Source organism: Enoplosus armatus, chromosome 20 (genome assembly GCF_043641665.1).
Source record: "Enoplosus armatus isolate fEnoArm2 chromosome 20, fEnoArm2.hap1, whole genome shotgun sequence".
In the NCBI taxonomy this organism is placed as follows: Eukaryota; Metazoa; Chordata; class Actinopteri; order Centrarchiformes; family Enoplosidae; genus Enoplosus; species Enoplosus armatus.
Genome location: NC_092199.1, coordinates 10,930,610 through 10,951,324, shown reverse-complemented (window position 1 = coordinate 10,951,324; position 20,715 = coordinate 10,930,610). Strand labels below are relative to the sequence as shown.

At 40.4% G+C, this 20,715-nt stretch overlaps 2 protein-coding genes across 2 annotated transcripts; one reads left to right on the top strand and one right to left on the bottom strand.

The window, feature by feature from the left end:
- Positions 1-263: 263 nt before the first annotated feature.
- Positions 264-6,500, top strand: LOC139303633 (transmembrane protease serine 9-like). The gene is made up of 17 exons (XM_070927475.1): positions 264-474; positions 583-852; positions 948-1,093; positions 1,189-1,428; positions 2,145-2,359; positions 2,474-2,742; positions 2,838-2,983; positions 3,079-3,315; positions 3,988-3,997; positions 4,088-4,250; positions 4,365-4,633; positions 4,729-4,874; positions 4,970-5,267; positions 5,388-5,559; positions 5,644-5,909; positions 6,034-6,143; positions 6,240-6,500. The coding sequence occupies exons 1-17, from the start codon at positions 264-266 to the stop codon at positions 6,498-6,500; spliced, it is 3,429 nt and encodes a 1,142-aa protein (XP_070783576.1).
- Positions 6,501-6,924: 424 nt separating this feature from the next.
- On the bottom strand, positions 6,925-19,603 carry LOC139303076 (integrin alpha-X). The gene is made up of 30 exons (XM_070926779.1): positions 19,473-19,603; positions 17,380-17,482; positions 17,075-17,172; positions 16,404-16,474; positions 16,101-16,215; positions 15,181-15,305; positions 14,812-14,960; positions 14,479-14,629; positions 14,242-14,389; positions 13,912-13,985; positions 13,558-13,672; positions 13,282-13,418; positions 13,061-13,201; positions 12,753-12,965; positions 12,476-12,609; positions 12,178-12,320; positions 11,943-12,091; positions 11,621-11,746; positions 11,196-11,269; positions 10,372-10,513; positions 10,155-10,253; positions 9,992-10,071; positions 9,804-9,890; positions 9,629-9,698; positions 9,422-9,520; positions 9,178-9,258; positions 8,604-8,714; positions 8,306-8,419; positions 8,114-8,224; positions 6,925-7,960 (listed from the first exon to the last, which is right to left on the bottom strand). Exons 1-30 carry the CDS (start codon positions 19,507-19,509, stop codon positions 7,853-7,855), a joined length of 3,405 nt encoding a protein of 1,134 aa, XP_070782880.1. The 5' UTR covers positions 19,510-19,603; the 3' UTR covers positions 6,925-7,852.
- Between the last annotated feature and the right edge of the window lie 1,112 nt (positions 19,604-20,715).

The window sequence follows — 20,715 nt, the reverse complement described above, 5'->3', positions numbered from 1 at the left end:
TCCTGTTTGAAATCGGTACAGTCTTCATGTGGGGGATGAGTGGTAGTGGTGCACATTGCCTTCTTCCACTTTGTCATTTGTGATACTGCCATTGGGAGTCACTAAAGTAAGAAAATTTAAAATCTTGCATACAGGCTTTAACTTATTGTAAGGCTAATTTATTTTCTATTTTATTTTAGATGACTTCATATGTATGTTTGTTACAGCTACCCCAGGGTTTATATAGTTTCGATGAATTCTGTTATTTTTGTGAGTGGATCAGCATGTTTCATTTAAGATATGCTTATTGCAACACATTTCTTTCAGTATGCGGCATCACTCCCCTGAACACCAGAATAGTTGGAGGTGAAGATGCTCCACCTGGAAGTTGGCCCTGGCAGGTTAGTCTGCAGAGATTTGGCGGCCATGTTTGTGGTGGTTCCCTCATCAACAGAGAGTGGGTGATGTCTGCTGCTCACTGCTTCTTCAGGTGGGTAACTTTAATATATTAGAGGATGAATTATACTGTCTCAGTCTGTAGTTTTTCAATGCTTTTAGCCTCCGTTCTTCTTAAAACCAGTACATTGTGTCATCTCTACTTCAGTACAAGTACGTCTGGATGGCAGGTTTCTCTCGGTCGTCAGAACCTTCAGGGAAAAAACCCAAACGAAGTGTCCAGAACTGTCGCCAGAATCATCTTGCATCCAAACTATGACAGCGACACCAACAACAACGACATCGCTCTGCTGAGACTCTCCTCACCAGTCAAATTCACAGACTACATCAGACCTGTGTGTCTGGCAGCCAGTGACAGTGTGTTCAACAACGGTACTGATAGCTGGGTCACTGGCTGGGGCGCAGTCGAGGAGGGAGGTGAGTCTGCTTGTTGCTGACAAATACTTTTGTTCATGTGCCCTCTAAACAGCAGGTGGATGTGTGAATTGTCTCTCTTCTTGTTGCTCCCTCAGTGTCATTACCGTTCCCAGAAACTCTGCAAGAAGTGGAAGTTCCAGTTCTGGGGAACAGACAGTGTAACTGTCTCAATGGAGTCGGTACAGTCACAGACAACATGATCTGTGCTGGTGTTCTGGCAGGAGGCAAAGACTCGTGTCAGGTATAAACAATCTATTTTCCCTGTTTCCAGACGGTCATTTACAAACTAAAATTTGTAAAGCTGTACGGTTCAATTTCTTTGTGTCCCACATACAGGGTGACTCAGGAGGTCCAATGGTCAGCAAACAGGGCTCCGTCTGGATCCAGTCTGGAATTGTTAGTTTTGGTTTTGGCTGTGCGCGTCCCAATCTGCCAGGAGTCTACTCCAGAGTGTCCCGTTACCAGTCCTGGATCAACTCCCATATCAGCTCTGATGAGCCAGGCTTTGTCCAGTTCACCTCCAGTGGGCTGGATGCTGACAGCAGCTACACCTGTCCTGGTCTACCACCTCCTGTTGTAGTTACTTCTACTACTACTGGTCCTTTAGGACCAGATGTTACAACTACAGACTCACCATTCACTGTTTTAAGTGCTGAATGTAAGTAACCTGTCTACCACAGTATTTCAAATCTGCATTTCAATTATCTGTTATTCATACAATTAGTTAAAATCTTACCAACTTTTCATAACAGTCATGAATTTTCAGTCTTTCATATCCCTTTCCCGTGTTTGATCCAGGCCTTCTTTTTCCATCCTACATTTATTATTCAATTCAGCAACTTATTAAAGCCACTATTTCTTACATTTGAAAATTCATGCCTTTGACGCCCCCAGTGGTAACACAAAAAATGACACTGGAAGGAAGCAGTGTTACATAGTTGCTTTAATTTGAAGTAAACTAAGTCTGTAGAATTTTTATGACTATAGTTTCTTTGTAATTAATCTGATGTAATAAGTTTCTGAAGAAAGTTTTGACTATCCTGTTTGAAATCGGTACAGTCTTCATGTGGGGGATGAGTGGTAGTGGTGCACATTGCCTTCTTCCACTTTGTCATTTGTGATACTGCCATTGGGAGTCACTAAAGTAAGAAAATTTAAAATCTTGCATACAGGCTTTAACTTATTGTAAGGCTAATTTATTTTCTATTTTATTTTAGATGACTTCATATGTATGTTTGTTACAGCTACCCCAGGGTTTATATAGTTTCGATGAATTCTGTTATTTTTGTGAGTGGATCAGCATGTTTCATTTAAGATATGCTTATTGCAACACATTTCTTTCAGTATGCGGCATCACTCCCCTGAACACCAGGATAGTTGGAGGTGAAGATGCTCCACCTGGAAGTTGGCCCTGGCAGGTTAGTCTGCAGAGATTTGGCGGCCATGTTTGTGGTGGTTCCCTCATCAACAGAGAGTGGGTGATGTCTGCTGCTCACTGCTTCTTCAGGTGGGTAACTTTAATATATTAGAGGATGAATTATACTGTCTCAGTCTGTAGTTTTTCAATGCTTTTAGCCTCCGTTCTTCTTAAAACCAGTACATTGTGTCATCTCTACTTCAGTACAAGTACGTCTGGATGGCAGGTTTCTCTCGGTCGTCAGAACCTTCAGGGAAAAAACCCAAACGAAGTGTCCAGAACTGTCGCCAGAATCATCTTGCATCCAAACTATGACAGCGACACCAACAACAACGACATCGCTCTGCTGAGACTCTCCTCACCAGTCAAATTCACAGACTACATCAGACCTGTGTGTCTGGCAGCCAGTGACAGTGTGTTCAACAACGGTACTGATAGCTGGGTCATTGGCTGGGGCGCAGTCGAGGAGGGAGGTGAGTCTGCTTGTTGCTGACAAATACTTTTGTTCATGTGCCCTCTAAACAGCAGGTGGATGTGTGAATTGTCTCTCTTCTTGTTGCTCCCTCAGTGTCATTACCGTTCCCAGAAACTCTGCAAGAAGTGGAAGTTCCAGTTCTGGGGAACAGACAGTGTAACTGTCTCAATGGAGTCGGTACAGTCACAGACAACATGATCTGTGCTGGTGTTCTGGCAGGAGGCAAAGACTCGTGTCAGGTATAAACAATCTATTTTCCCTGTTTCCAGACGGTCATTTACAAACTAAAATTTGTAAAGCTGTACGGTTCAATTTCTTTTTGTCCCACATACAGGGTGACTCAGGAGGTCCAATGGTCAGCAAACAGGGCTCCGTCTGGATCCAGTCTGGAATTGTTAGTTTTGGTTTTGGCTGTGCGCGTCCCAATCTGCCGGGAGTCTACTCCAGAGTGTCCCGTTACCAGTCCTGGATCAACTCCCACATCAGCTCTGATGAGCCAGGCTTTGTCCAGTTCACCTCCAGTGGGCTGGATGCTGACAGCAGCTACACCTGTCCTGGTCTACCACCTCCTGTTGTAGTTACTTCTACTACTACTGGTCCTTTAGGACCAGATGTTACAACTACAGACTCACCATTCACTGTTTTAAGTGCTGAATGTAAGTAACCTGTCTACCACAGTATTTCAAATCTGCATTTCAATTATTTGTTATTCATACAATTAGTTAAAATTTAACCAACTTTTCATAACAGTAATGAATTTTCAGTCTTTCATATCCCTTTCCCGTGTTTGATCCAGGCCTTCTTTTTCCATCCTACATTTATTATTCAATTCAGCAACTTATTAAAGCCACTATTTCTTACATTTGAAAATTCATGCCTTTGACGCCCCCAGTGGTAACACAAAAAATGACACTGGAAGGAAGCAGTGTTACATAGTTGCTTTAAGTTGAAGTAAACTAAGACTGTAGAATTTTTATGACTATAGTTTCTTTGTAATTAATCTGGTGTAATAAGTTTCTGAAGAAAGTTTTGACTATCCTGTTTGAAATCGGTACAGTCTTCATGTGGGGGATGAGTGGTAGTGGTGCACATTGCCTTCTTCCACTTTGTCATTTGTGATACTGCCATTGGGAGTCACTAAAATAAGAAAATTAAAATCTTGCATACAGGATTAAACTTATTGTAAGGCTAATTTATTTATTTATTTTTATTTTAGATGACTTCATATGTATGTTTGTTACAGCTACCCCAGGGTTTATATAGTTTCGATGAATTCTGTTATTTTTGTGAGTGGATCAGCATGTTTCATTTAAGATATGCTTATTGCAACACATTTCTTTCAGTATGCGGCATCACTCCCCTGAACACCAGGATAGTTGGAGGTGAAGATGCTCCACCTGGAAGTTGGCCCTGGCAGGTTAGTCTGCAGAGATTTGGCGGCCATGTTTGTGGTGGTTCCCTCATCAACAGAGAGTGGGTGATGTCTGCTGCTCACTGCTTCTTCAGGTGGGTAACTTTAATATATTAGAGGATGAATTATACTGTCTCAGTCTGCAGTTTTTCAATGCTTTTAGTCTCTGATCTTCTTAAAACCAGTACATTGTGTCATCTCTACTTCAGTACAAGTACGTCTGGATGGCAGGTTTCTCTCGGTCGTCAGAACCTTCAGGGAAAAAACCCAAACGAAGTGTCCAGAACTGTCGCCAGAATCATCTTGCATCCAAACTATGACAGCGACACCAACAACAATGACATCGCTCTGCTGAGACTCTCCTCACCAGTCAAATTCACAGACTACATCAGACCTGTGTGTTTGGCAGCCCGTGACAGTGTGTTCAACATCGGTACTGATAGCTGGGTCACTGGCTGGGGCGCAGTCGAGGAGGGAGGTGAGTCTGCTTGTTGCTGACAAATACTTTTGTTCATGTGCCCTCTAAACAGCAGGTGGATGTGTGAATTGTCTCTCTTCTTGTTGCTCCCTCAGTGTCATTACCGTTCCCAGAAACTCTGCAAGAAGTGGAAGTTCCAGTTCTGGGGAACAGACAGTGTAACTGTCTCAATGGAGTCGGTACAGTCACAGACAACATGATCTGTGCTGGTGTTCTGGCAGGAGGCAAAGACTCGTGTCAGGTATAAACAATCTATTTTCCCTGTTTCCAGACGGTCATTTACAAACTAAAATTTGTAAAGCTGTACGGTTCAATTTCTTTTTGTCCCACATACAGGGTGACTCAGGAGGTCCAATGGTCAGCAAACAGGGCTCCGTCTGGATCCAGTCTGGAATTGTTAGTTTTGGTTTTGGCTGTGCGCGTCCCAATCTGCCGGGAGTCTACTCCAGAGTGTCCCGTTACCAGTCCTGGATCAACTCCCACATCAGCTCTGATGAGCCAGGCTTTGTCCAGTTCACCTCCAGTGGGCTGGATGCTGACAGCAGCTACACCTGTCCTGGCCTACCAGCTCCCCCAACAACATCCCCAACAACAAGACCAAGCACTACAACCCAAACCCCAATCATTCCTGCAAGTGAGTGTCCTGAAAAAAAATCTTTAACATTTAGAATTTAGAATTTGGATTTTCTTGTTTTCCTCCATCTGTAATGTGTTTCTGCCTCTCTGTTTATCATATTTAAATATTCTTATTTAGGGTCAGTGTGTGGCAAAGCTCCCATGAACAGCCGTGTTGTAGGTGACAGTGGTGTTGTAGCTGGAGGAACGTGGCCCTGGATGGTTAGTCTCCACAAAAAAGGGGTCTACACTTGTGGAGGAACCCTCATTGCGGACAACTTTGTCCTCACTGCTGCCCAATGCTTCTCGACGTAAGTGTAAATGCATTTTGAATTCATTATTCATTAAAGACATTTAGGAATGAAATAATGGAACATGGTTTATCCTTCTGACAGCCCTAATCCAGATGTCAGTGAGTGGAGTGTGTTTCTGGGCCAGCAACGTGTGAACGGCTCTGAAGAGTTTGAGATGTCTCTGGGTGTTGTGAACATTACAGTGAGCCAAATGGCAGATTCTAATGTTGCACTGCTGCAGCTGGCTAAACCAGTCAGCTACAGAGATTACATCCAGCCTGTGTGTATGGACATCAGCAATGCCAGATCCTTCCCCATTGGAAGTCGGTGCTGGGTGGCAGGCTGGGGGAAGGGGAGCAAGAGCAGAGGTAAGGGTTTATCAAGCTTTCAGTGTAATTTCAGTAGTAGATCCTTAATAGTTGCTTTGCCATAAACAAGGCATAGACTGATAAGGACTGTTTGTATTAATGTGAGTAAATGTGATTTTTCTAGGCACCAATAAAGCCGGCTCAGGTCTTCGAGACCTTGAAACTCAAGTGGCAAGTTGTGGGAATGCTTCTGATTCTGAGAACATTTGCACTTCTACCATGGACCTTCAACAGGTAAAATAAAGTTTTCCCATCCACCAGTGTCTTCAAGGCAGATGTTTTCAGATTGGGAATGTCAGGATGATGAATCCTGTGTTTTTATATTTGCAGGGGGATCAGGGAGGCCCTCTGATGTGCAAGTCAGACTCATCTTGGTTCCAAGTGGCCGTCGTAACAACAAGTGGAAGTAAATCAGTCCGTGCTGATGTTCAGGTCTTTGCCAAAGCTTCAAGATTCGGGTCCTTCTTAAAGGAGACAGTTGGCGACATGCCGTCTCCGGCAGCAGCTGCAACAGGAAATGCACCAAGTTTCTCACTTTTCTTCTTCCTCCCTTTCGCTGTCCCCATTACCTCAATGTTCCTGTTGTCATGAAATTAGGTCTAGTGTCACCAGCGGTGGTTGAAGTAGGTCATTATTGCACTTAAAAGTGAAGTTGACAGCTTTGAGCACTCTTCTCAAGCCTCCATTTATAACGCACTTAAGATACTCAGGTCACATGGATAGAAATGTTGCATCTTCCAAAGAAGTTTATATTTTTATAACAACAAAAGGTATTTTACTGTAGTATGATACATTTTTTCTATGTTATATAGGAAAATGTCTTTTTCAAAATGTTTCTTTTTCTGTAGACTTTCTACATAAGAATGTGATAATGAGTCATGTATGAAGTTAAATCTTATTAAATTGAGACAATTTATCTGTAATTTTAATCAAATATATATAATAAATATTGATGAAGCATTAAATGAATGTCTTTTTACATAAATTCAGAATACTTACATCAATTTTGCACATTTTATAATTTATTCCTAAATAAAGCAATTCACATTGTCAATTACATTTCCATAAAAAATACAGTTATTTTTTAGCAAGTAAGCAGCTCTTAAGCATACCTCATTGTATTTCAGTGGTTTTACAGTACAATATGTGATGAAAACAAGAATCCAGCTGATCACACTGAATTGAAATATTTTTCACCAAACAAAAAATGATAACATACAAAGTTTGCAGAAATATAAATGCAGAAATAATATAAAGCCTCTCTAAAACTCCTATCACTTGTCTGGATCACTTGGTCTGTGTCCGAAATCACCCTCTATGTATCAATGGTGCACTACATTTACCTTCCCCCATTTTATTTGAGTGTCCACATTTTGGGTGAAATTTATGCTCACAATAGTGCCTGACATTTATGACTCACTATAAATCAATTATTGAGTACTACAACTTGCAATCCGACTGTCAGGGTGCATGTCTGAGATGTGAGCAGTTCAATTGATAAGGGACTGAATTTGAATAATCTTTAGGAGCCTGAAGAGATACACTAGAGGTATTCACTTAGTTTTACTTCCCAGAAATCCTTTTGTGACCCTTTTAAATAAATTTGTGACCCCTTGTTGGGGTCCTGACCCCCAGGTTGGAAACTCTCATAGTGAAGTAAGTTTCAGACACAGCCAAGCTTTCTAGTTCAATGAATCAAAAGTGTTGGTGTGGATATTTCTTCCATACAAACCATGTACAGTTCTAAAGATGTTGTATATTTTCCATTTCAGATGAAAAGTACTACAACTCTGAGTATTGGTACAGATGGGCTAATCAGAGATAACAGCGCCACTGTAGATGTTGGGACAGTTGTTGTTCTGTGGTCAGCAGCAATCAGCAGGCTAAGACTATGAATGTATTGGATCTGGAAACAGCCTGTATGTTTGTCTGTGGGGCATTTGTTATTCTGGTGTGGGCGCACCTCCTTCAACACCTGCACCTCCTTCAGCCCCTGCACCTCCTGCTTCTTCATTAATCCTGTCCTTGTATTTACTCTTGAAAAATCCAGCCTGAGAGTACAAAACAAAGAAAGTTATATAAAAAAAACATCCATAATAAATAAATGAAAAGAACCAAATCAGATTTGCAATAATGGCCGCTCAATACCACACCTCAGAATGGCTTCATTGCCTCCACAGAGCTGTGTAATAACAGTGTCTCACCTTATACAGCCCTGCGGTGAGTAAAGCTATTAGAGCCAACCCTCCCAGGGATCCTCCAACAATCTCTTTGGTGAAGTCTGGTTCAGCATACACTTCTATCTCTGCCTGAATCTGAGAGAAGAAATAATGCAATGTGGATCAAATTCAAGCTCTTTTAAAACACAAATAAGAGAAAAACAAACGTGTAATCACCTTGCGAACTGGAGGGTTGTTATTAGACCCCGTTGAAAAGAAGATGTATTTGTTTCTGTCGTACTCCAAACTGGCTGTGCTGGTCAAGACCAATTTGGCAGATTGAAGTCCGATCTGTTTGAGGAAAAATGGGGAGTGGGATGAGCCTATTGATTTGCATGTTTGAAAAGGATTATTTCTGAAGGTATTTTGCCTCTATATAGCCAGGACCAGTTGCAATCAAATACCTCCAAATGCAGCACTTAAAATGTAAACTCATAAATGAATTTGTTAAATATTACACATGCACATCAGTTACCTGCTCTATCCATCCAGAACTAAGGTTGGCAGAGATTTTGTACGATTTACTCTCCAGTCTTCCCATGAACATACTGCACTTGAACACTCTGCACTTGGCTACAGAGCAGTCCTGTTGGCGATTAAAAGTCAAGTTAAGTCAATTTCATTTATATAGCCCAATATCACAAATCACACTTCGCATTAGGGGGCTTACAATCTGTACAGCATACGACACCCTCTAAAGACAGGATGGCAGAAAGCAGAGAAAGCAGTAATCTGGCCTGCAAACTCCAGTGGGATGAAAAAGTAGTAGTTACCTGGATGTAACTCCAGATCTATGAATACATGCATAGCCCCTCCGCCTCTGCATCCTGAGATTGATCTTTGCAGTCGGGGGGTAGCAACCACACACTATTAAGCACCAGCTATTCATCTCCCTTTCGAACTAAGCAACAGGAATAGCACAAGGGCCATCTGGGCCTGTAGTCAGAGGTGGATCCTGCCTTACACGCCATGTATCTGCCCAGGAAGAGCGCAAACCCCCCCCCCCACAACACTAGATTCTAACTCATAGATGGTAGAGATATACTTACCACTGTCTTATTTTTCTGTATCTCAGGAACAAAATCTCTCACAATAGGCTCTTGATCTTTGTCTCTTTGGCAGTCTGGAAACTGAAATAGAGCCGATTCAACCGAGTCAGTTTAGCCAAGAGACCAAGATGTGGTCCTCATATACCACATCCTGTCCTCCATCCATGAGGCTGTAGCGGCATAAAAACAGCTACATTTGAGACATTTTTTAGGTTCGGTAACTATCAGATCCCACATATGTTACCTGCCAACTGTTCGAATCCACCCAGATGTCTTTATCACCAAGCTTTACTGGCACCCTGATCACCACAGTGAAATTCAATTCTCTGATATCATTTGTCACCTAAAAGAAAGGAGGAAAAGAAAAGGGTGACTAACTGAGCATTAAAGAGAAATCTGTATCAAATTAATGAAATAATTACTGATATTATGATGTGATGAGATATTTTACCAAAATGGATTGTTCGACTGGTTTCTGCAAATTATTATTTCCGAATGAGAAATTGTTGTAGCTGAGGGAACTAAACAGACATATTAAACATTTATTAAATATTAAGTAATAAAATGTGAAAGTATTATTACTTAATTACTTAATATTTCTTTTTTGTTCCACATAGATCACAAACCTTTCAATTGTAACAAAAATGCTGTATTTCACATCAATCTCTTTCATTTTGTAGAGTACACTTGAGTTGGAGTGTTCCTTATTCCCACTACAAGAGGGATGAAATGATTTGTACAAATGGTAATAGGACAATTGAACACATACACACTTGCATATTATCCTGCTTATTGGCAAGCACTCGTACAGTACCTGGTGGCATTTGCAGTGACAAAAATCCTCTTGTCAAGTTGACTATTGGTTTTGATCCCGTAGGAGACGATGAAGACAGCCTAAAATTAAATGAATGAGAGCGATCAGATTGCCTCCTCTTTTTGCCGGACTGAGAAGAGATCCTTCTGTACGAAGAACAAACCTTAGTGTTGCTCTTGAAAATGGGGATGTCAACGGTGCAGTCTGTCTTTCCTCGTGATGAGCCACCTTCACTGTCCAAGGAGTTGCACTCAATATTTCCCTTTATTAAAAGCAAATTTGAAAAAAAAACAAAGCTCACATTGACCAGAATGGCTGTGTGACTCGAGAGAGCAGCTGACCAGAGATGACTCGAAACAGACTTGATCCTGATGCCTTACCTGCAGACTTGTAAACTTCCTATAGGAGAGTCCCGCTGGGTATGTGAGAATGACGTGGCTGTTGTAGGAGTTTTCGTCACTGTTCTCCACTGAGACGATGACATCCAGCAGTTCATCAATGCCCACTTTAACCTCTAATGAACTGACAGATTATGAGGAAAGAGAAAAGTGAAGGTGGAGGAAAACAAGACTAAGAGTTGACAGCAATGCTAGCGGCTCTGTGAGGCTTAGGCATAGCGATGCTTTGAGCCAAATGCTAACGTCAGCATGTTTACCATCTTAGTGTTAGCATGCTAACGTGCTAGTTAACACAAAGGGCTGCTGAGGCTGATGGGAATGTTATCAGTTTTTTAGGTATTTCAACCAAAGTACTGGGGGAAAATGATAATTTGACTTGATAATGCTGCTAGATGAAAAGTTCAGTAATCCCAGAAGTGATTACAATTCATCCTGAGGGGGACATGAATGTGTGTACCAAATGTCATTGCAAGCCATCCAATAATTGTTGAGGCATGTCAAGTAAAATCACAAATTAAAATCTAAAGGTTAAGGGACAGTCGGGATCGCTAAAGTCTATGGTACATCCTCTGGGAACTATGAATGTGTTCCAAATTACTAATACTAGATGTTGAGGTATTTCAAAAGAAAACTTTGACCTGTTGATGGTGGTAGATGAAAAGTCAGAGGGTCACCAAAGTCATTAAGATTCATCCTCTGGGCACCATGAATGTCAGATTTCATGGCAATCCATCCAACGTGGTGGACTGACTGACCGGCCGATAGACAGACAGAACGACATTGGCAGTCATAGTGCCATAGCTCACCTGGTAAAGTTGAAATCCACTTTCAGCTTATCTATACATTTGTTGTCAGCGCCGCAGTTGATCTCGAACCCTAACTGTAGACAGTACAAAGTAAACAGCCAACAAAAACATGACAGTTAAAAGTTTGACTGCCTACTCTTACAAATAAATTAAATTATGGTTGAACATTGCTTAGAAGGCACGATGACTCCTGTGCATTTCATAGCACTGCAGAACTCTTCATATAGTAGCTAACATGAAATGGTCAATTATGCGGAAACTATGAAATTAATTCACAAAAAGTAGTGGCATAAGGGAAGGTGTTTTTCTTAACTTCACAAGGACTAGGCTTTGTTGTTCAAGTAATATCCTGACAGGCAATGAAGAGCACATGTAAGAAACGTTAGCAAGACTAATAAATGAGAGTGTGTGTGAAGATTACTTACAGGATGAAAGGTTGATGTTTGAGCCCGCTGGGCGAGACTTGGGCTGAGACCTTCAGTAGAAGGCAGGCCATCAAAGGTGAATCTGAGTTCATTGCTAAGTGCATTGAGGGCATCGTCTGGACAAGCCTGCAAGAAGAGGGCACTACTGTTAAACACTATTTGTCACGGTTGTGAGGGTTGGACTTTGGATTTTTCAGTGTGGAAGAAGTTGTGGTTTTCCTCATTTAAGTACTTGTACAGTACATTACAGTAGGTACTTCTGGTGTTATTCAACAGCCCAAAAACTGTAGAATCTATCAGATTTTAACACTCAACAACTCACCTCTGCAAAGAATTTCACCCTGGCGCACTGTGGCTGTCGTAAGTCAACATCAATGAATCCAGTTTGCTCTCGTTTTTTCCCAGCGATATAAGCTCGGTTGTTCTTGTGGGTGGCATCCAGCGTTACAGTATAATTAATCCTTGCTTGAGCTGGAATAGATTAGAGTTTAATTCAAAGGTTACTCATGTACACAAATACAAGCATTTAAATGGATGAACAGCAGAGAATCGGGAACCTGTGTCTACTGGAGTGTCTCTGGTCATGGTAAAGCAGATTTGAGCTGTGTTCTCCAATGGGATTGAGCAGTCTGAGTTTTGAGCAGAGATTTGGTTTGGGGTGAATGACACAGAAGCCTCTACCATTACTATAGGCTTTGATCTGGAAATGGACAGAGCAGGAAAACACATTTGAGTAACCTTTGGCTTTGTGATCAATAAACGTGATGTTATAAACCTGATGATTGTGAAAAAAGGGATATGAAATGAACTCAAAAGGTAGAATTGTTCTAGATGACGGGAGCATCTTGGACTTACCTGAGTAAGACAACTGCTCCCTTTGAACCCACAGCTAAGTCGGGCAGACCGTCCTTACTGAGGTCAGAAGACGACTGACTAATTGACATGCCGAAGAACCTCAGTCCTGATTGGACTTCAGAGCCAGCAATTCTCTATGTAAATTGAAATATTCAATCCATCAACACAGCGGCAAACATGAAGCTATACATACTGTATAATTTCCCCCCGGTGAGCAATAAAGTATTTCTGATTGTGATTCTGATTCTGGATCTGTTGCTCATTTGATCTCACTCACCTGAGAGTAATCAGAACGGATTATTCTTCCAAATTCACCGTGGAATATGTAGATGCTGCCTTTACCGTCATTCTCCAAAGGTGCACCAACGGCCAAATCGCTGAGACCATCTGTGTTAAGATCAGGCAGTACAGCAAGAGACGACCCAAACCTTCCTTTGTCAGACGCTTCCCCTCTCAGTACTAATGGAGAATTTAAGTCACAATCGACATTCTGGTGAAAATATAAGGATGAGAGTCAATGTTTGCATGGCAATTAAACAAAAACAAATAGATTCATTTAATGACGCTGGATAAAACTGTCTTTACCAAACCAGTTAAGCTGCAAACGTAAACTCTTCCCTCTCTGTCAGTGTCCATGTACATAGGGGCAGATATGAGGATTAGGTCAGTGTAGGAGTCACGATCCACGTCCATGGCACAAACCTCTGCCCCAAAATATTCACCACTCTGAAACTGTGTAAACCACAAATTATCAATAAAAAGAAGAAAGGAAACAACGTCAGTCCTTCTTAATGGTAAACACACACCTGCCCTGAAGAGGGATCAATCATTTTGTGATTCCTGTTTTGGTAAACCACCATCACAACTCCTCGGTGTTGATATCTTGGAGCACCAACAATTGTCAGTGGGTCTCGCTTTGTTTTGGCAACTGCCATGGAGTAACCTGAAAATATAGCCCATCAGTTAATGTATCCGAATGTTTGGCCAACTGGCAAATTCAGAGAGAGGAGAAGTGCAGTGGAGCAGGGCAAGTAAATGTCCACATCTCTGTGCACCTTTTTCATCTGTATTTATATTCTTACCCATGTAACTGTCAGTCTCTGTATTAGGCTCATAGGACATCATCTGGCCTGCGCTTGTGTATTGCAGGTAGCCTCCCTTCCACTCATTAGCACCAACAACAGTCATCTGAATCCCCTTCAATTTAAACAGATGTAATTCAACAGGCTTTCCAAATTCCTTTTCGTCACATAACTCCTAAACCTTACTTTAGTAAATAAATGTGCGCATTAAAAAATATCATCAATGTTACATACATTAAAAATCTGAATTATTTTGTCTCTTTTTGTCTATCTGCTTTCCACCAGCAAAGGGTGACACAAAGACATGTGTGTGTGTCTGTATTGTCCAGTGAATTTCTGGTGTTTTTTTATTACCCCAGGAACATAAGCAGCACTGAATCCCTCTTGAGCCAATTCCATTTTCAGGGACTCTCCACTTGTTTGAGATCCTGTAACAGCAACATAAATGAGCACAATAACCTCTCAATGCAGCATCATGATACAATGGCATGTTAGTTGAATTACACATCCGAATTAAGACTTTTATACAGTGGAATTAAATAGAGCAGTCTCAATAAAAATGAAAGTTGTATGCAAGTTGAAATTTGATGGATTATGAAGTATTTGCCAATAATAGTTTTTGTATGTATTCATTGATTATTTTTGTAACTACAACATCTGCAGCTGCTAAATGTACAACCACACCTTCAATAGAGAAAAGTTTGGCCTGCAAACTCTGCCTTATTTTTTCAAGTGCGTTAAAGTTCTCCACTCGAAACACGTTTTCAGTGGGAGAAGATGCAATGGTGTCCAGTTCGTTTTTTGCGTTAGGATCCTGAAATGCGCCCCCCACCTAGGGATGTTAGAAAAAAAGTGTTTGATGTGTTTGAGGTCAGAGGTAATTAGCTGCTTAGATTCACTGGGTGGAACAGAAGAACTCACTCCAATAGCAAATCGAACAATCTTTTGCTGCTCAGCTAAGGCTGCTGCAAAAGGCAACTGAGCCCGGTCGTGAGATGCTCCGTCGGTAATGACTATCAAGACCTTCTTCACATCTGATCGGGAACCACTTTGTTGTGTGAAAATATTTCGGCTGTCAAAAAAAAAAAGACTTCAGTACAACTTTTTGCAATGCATTTTTCCAGTATCATATTACTGTTACTTATATGACTGTGTGAGTAGCCCCACTTTGACAGATGCAATAAATTCTGGTATTTAACTTGAATGTAGAACTCCTCAGAACTTCCTGTGGATTAGGGTTAGGTGTGCACTTACACTACATATTGGATGGCTTTAGCTGTGTAAGTTCCTCCCCCTTGTCGCGAAATGCCATCAACTTTAGACTCCCATGAACTACGTCCCGAGAAAAAATCTTTAAAGAAATAATGGACCCTGGGATCATTGGAGAACTGGGTGATAGCAAACTGCAAAAATAGGAAAAAGGAAAATGAAGGACAGTCAAATTCAACAGTCTGTTAATTTAAAAGTTAACTCTTAAATCAAAAAATGTAACTGTCAAATTTTTGTAGAAACAATTAAGAACTGTGGAATTATCACTTTCATTCAACACAGCACCAATAATCACCAATGAGTTCTTGGCGTCTGTGCTTTGGTTAAACTGGCAGTGTTTAAACACAATATTACCTGAGCATCTTGTGGCACAAGTGAGCGGACCAGATCTTTCACGAAAGTCTTCATTAATCCAAATTCCTGTATGGACACGCTGCCTGAACCGTCCAACAGAAATGCAATGTCTACTGATTGGCACTCTGTCAAAAAAAGATTTCCCCTCAGGTGACTTCACACAATACACATCACATAAATGCTGCAAACAGAGCACAGGACTTAAATGGACAGTAAATACTACATACTTACATAAATAAAATGTCCTTCTAATACCTCCTTGTGCCCTTCCAATGTACCTGCATTATCCAGGTGACTATACAGTTCTAATAATACATAGTTGTATTAATCATGATCATTTTATAAGAGAATTTTATGATTAATAATCTTTTTTTCTTTGTCTCAGTGTTTTGCGTTTGCCTGTTTTGATGAGGAAAGATGAATGTATATTTTGTCTTTCACCATTTTTCCTGGTCATTATATTGCTACACTTATCCAAATTAGGCAGCAGTTGCTGTTGCCTAAAGTTACAATAATTCATTATTTGGTTATCTAATTGTTTCAAATTAATTCAACTTGATTCATTTTTATTCACCATTATTTTAGTGTATAGATAATAACACATGCAGTGTTACTTCTTACTGCAGAGAAAAAGGCCATACTGCATCGGACTGACTGATTTATAAAAATGTGTTACTCAGTTATTAATGATGGTGATCCAAGAATTGTTTCAGTGCTCAGGCAGGCAGAGGGATGAATTAAGGGCTCATCACTCTTGGCATGGTGCTACAATGCAACTAATCCTATGCATGTTGTTGATGATTGTGTAAAGTGGTTAGTCTGTGTGTGTGTGTGTGTGTGTGTGTGTGTGTGTGTGTGTGTGTGTGTGTGTGTGTGTGGTTATTATGCATTTTAGATTGTGAAAAACTCAACATATTTACTTTTATTATAAGAAGGCATAGGAGCTCCAACACGATTAGAACCGTCTATCTCAAAGCACAGACCACTGTACATGGTGATAGTTTTGCAGTCCTTTGGGATGGTTGGACCACATGCCTAAAAAGAGACAAAGTTAAGTCCTGATAAATAAATAATATATATATATATATATATATATATATGTATATATATAATAATATGTGTATCTTTTCTGTGCATTAATAAAGCTATTCTAAGAAAGTTTAAGAGGACCTTAGCATTGATATTAACATGGTAGTATGAATCTTTGCAGTTTAGCAGCTCACCATAGTGTTTTGTGTGGCGGGATCACTTGTCATTGTCAAACCAAGGGACATGTTGACTGCAAAATTTGGCACTGCATTGAAAACATTCATTAGTTATGTTGTCACTCAAGACACTCAAGACAACAGCCTCACCACAAACACAACTACCACTATGTAACACACTTCCCTATATGATCTGACAACTATTAGCAGCATTAGCCAGTTCATGTTAACTGTCCCACTGCCCCCAAAAACCTCTGCAGTCTTATTTAGCCACTTCTTAGCAACTGTGGTTTTTAAGACACATCTCTAGAGCTTGTGTTAACCACAGACCTTATTTTACCCATCTAACCAAAATCCCATTAAAAAATCCCATTGACTTTGAGACCTGTAGACATGTAGAATAATGGTTTCCTTGTTTTACTTAATCTGTTGGCAAGTTAAATCAGCATACGTCTTGAAGGCTGAATCTTACACCAAATATCTTTTTAAGAAAGCTATCTCAGCTATCTTTCCTCGAAATCTTGTGAAACCATATATCTCAGGTGATCCACAGAAGGTTCAGACCCCATCTGTTGAAGACCTCATAAGAATCAAACCCCTAATGCTTGTAAAATATTTAAGAATAACAGGTAATAGGCTTTTTAGTTTATCAGTTCATATGAGGCATTTGGAAATGAGTAGTTGCTTACTTGGAACTGATAGCTCGGTGCAGGACTCGGTGGTGCACTTGTATATTTTCCCCTTTCTGTCTTCTGAATACTGCTCAAGAGGAGCACTGACCAGCATGCTGAGGAAACAAAACCAGACATGTGAAAGAGCCTGTCTGGTGAGCACAGTGTAACTACATGAGTGACACATTTACATGCTCGACTCCTCATTACTGTGAGACACACATACACACGTCAGAAATGCTAGTTGGGAAACATTATTACAGATTACAACAGACCTGAAGTAGTAGACATTTTGCAACAACAATATCCATGCTTGGACTTACTCTGATTGTCTCTGCACCACCTGGTATCCAAACCCTGCAGCATTGTTAGACAGGTACTTCCAAGCCACGGGGTCAATGTTAAAACAAAGTGCAGCCTTTAACACTGAGGAATGTAGAAGAAAGAATGACATTTTTTTCTGATTTAAAGCCACTTTGCGTATGTTAATGTGATTATAGCACCTTTAAAATGATTATGATTATTCAAAAATATATCATCTATGCGCTGCTTTCAGTGCATTTATAAGGGCTAGTGGTGTGGATTGATGTCTGCCGCAGTGTCTTTTTTGATAACACCACTAGGGAGCGCCAAAGTCAGAGATTTTCTAATTCTAAACACAGTGGCCATAAACAATTATTCATTTTAAAAACATATTGAAGATGAGATTTTTGAGCCAGTTATCTGTCTTTCTGTTTACTTCTGATTCTCTGTGACATTTCTGCCAATCTTTACTTGCAGAAACAAGAAATTACTATTAAGAGATACTGAGAATAACTTAAATGTTAAGACACAGTGTACATGGCAACATGTAGGAAGTCCTCCTTCTATTTTTGGTTTCACGTGGGATTTCCTGACATTGAGCGGTTTTAAACTGAACCCTCCCTTTTTCCTTTTTTGGCAACAACATGAGATGAAAATGGTCAGTATGATGCAAACTCTGACTGACAAAAGATTTCCTTATGGAAAAAAAACGTAAATGTTACAAGAGATTTGTGATTAGATAACAATGCGTTATTACGAAACACACAGCTTCCTCTAATAGATAAATAGTTAAACCTCAGGCCGACTCCTCTGATGGATATTAATGAATTTTGGTATCTCGCACATTTCAAATTGTTCCAAAATGATATCATGTTATAGTTTGACTGTCATAGTTTCTCTGTCATAGTTTAAATTAATCCATGAAAAAATGATAATGATACTAACACCCTCAGGTTCTGCTTTTTCTTGTCAATAGTACAGCCTTTGTTAGGCTGCTGTGGCCTCCAGGGCTTCAGACAGACAGTAACAGAAATGCTCTATTATAGATTATATCGATTCATCTTCACTTCACCCTCCCCTCATTTCTATTATGCCATTCATTTCTGTTGTGTTCTGACGCAGTCCTGATTGTACATTAAGTCACTAAATACATACAGAACTAAACTAAACCACCAGTAGCAGAAAATATCCCTAAGGTGGCTGCAGGAGGTCACTGCCCCCCTACCTTCAGCTTACACAAGTGGGATAGATAAGTGGGATGTGTTGTGTCGGTCCTGATATGTCTCATGGTCTCACATGTTGTGTAATGTCCACTGCAGTCAATTTTACTACAAACATGAGAATAAGTTAGGATGTCTGTCTTTTGAGACTAGAGTGTACATCGCCTCCAGTCCCCCTACAGCCCCTGCACAGGCCAAGTGGATATACATAATGAATGGATAGATTGATAACAATTTAGGATCTTACACTCAGTTATACAGGTATTTATGGGCCAAGGAACTAGTATTTAGTTTGAGGGGTTGTTAGTGCCACTATGTAGCTTCTTAAAGAGCACTTTTTCACTTTTTTTGCACTCCTCCTCCTCCAATCTTCACCAATATTTGATTGACCCTGACACAATGTTATCTGCTATATAATAATGTGTTCCTGTAATTCTTTTCCAGACTCTTGCTGGTATTTTTACAATCCTTGCAATTGGATTGTAATTGTGCAAAACCCTACTGTTCCCTGGCATCAATCAAAAGGTTTTCTACTATTCAAATAAAGAATTTAGAGGACTGAGTTGACTACGCTGGTCAAATATTGATGCAGGTAGTTGGATTCATAGAGAGGAAATACAAATGTGGGCGTGATCATCTTAACTGATTTTCTACATGTTGTTATTACAGTTATTAATCTTTTAGCCCTGATGGTTTTTAAAACAACACAAATAATAATTCATAACAATAAGTTACTATGCTTCCAGCAAGCTATAGGAACATAACTTACAGCTGATGAAGATGTTGTTAATGTAATTAAATGTTGTCCAATGAAATGACAGGATAAGACTTTCACTGCTGGCACAAATATTTATAAAGAGTCAATGAGACAAAATCAGGAGGTTTTGTCTTACCTGACAAGAATACTGTAGTAGTAATTATCCAGTCCATTGTGATACTCCCATGGAAAGTACTAAAAGTGTGATGTATTCTCTGAGCTCAGACAAATGAATTTGGAAACTCTTGCTTTCTGGCGAACTAGTAACTGTTTCTATACCACCAAGGAGCGAGATGTCGAATGCAAAATGCAGCAATCATATGGTTACAGCTCAAAGCTAAGGCGGCCAGTTAGAGGAACTTGTATGTAGGAGGGGTTAAAATATTGACACACTTTCAGTTTTATATGAGCACACTGTGTGTTGTCACCTGATTGCCCAAAGCATAGGTATTGTTTAATTGTGATCCAATCACTTATTCACTCGTGCCTCAAACACTTTTCAAATTCATTTGCAAGTTAGTTTCAGAGCAGACAGATTAAACTGCCCACAATGGTGTGGTGGACACTGGTGCCAATTTGGTGCCAGCCGGGGGGAGAGAGAAAGTCAAATTTCATATAATGCACATCTGAATGAATTATCTGGCCCTACCACGGATATATTGTTCACCAAAGTATCTTTCAGACAAGCTTCCTCAAGGAAAAAAAACTAAACTAAACTAAAAATAAAAGGTCCATTTCTCCTTTTTGCTTGACTTCCTCCAAACTGTCTCATCTGACAGTATTCAGCGTTACTTTGATCATGACTTCATCTGAAAGAAAAAAAACTGACATCATTAAATTATAAAAACATTATTTCTGCATCCTGCCAGATAGATGATAAACCGAGTGACCCTGCTTATTCTGTGTCCTTGTCACAACTCAGTCCACCGCCTCTGTTCAGGAAGTGAGCCACTTAATGCTCACCAGTGATAATGGGTGCTATTGTCAGCACCACCCACAGCCATGGTGCAAAAATTTCGCATTTTTTCAAATGTGTGACTTGTGCTTTCCTGGCGACTTGTCTTGGGTGAGAAAATGAAACACATATAGTGTTCATAAGTGTTGTGCAACTTGACTGCATGCGTGTGCAACCTTTGCCAAGCTCTGCAGTTGACCCTTTCCTGCCGAGCAAAGGCGATCGAGAAAGGTCACAAAAAGGTCAAGGATCAGCACACTGTGTTGCTGCGTCTGGATTAGATTTCTAAGGGCAGGTTAGCAATGTTGTCACATGCTCTCCAAAGCCTCTGTGTGAGCGTGTGTGTGTGTGTGTGTGTGTGTGTGTGTGTGTGCTATTACTACACCCTGCAGATACCCCAAAGTTATCTTCCTCTATATACCCT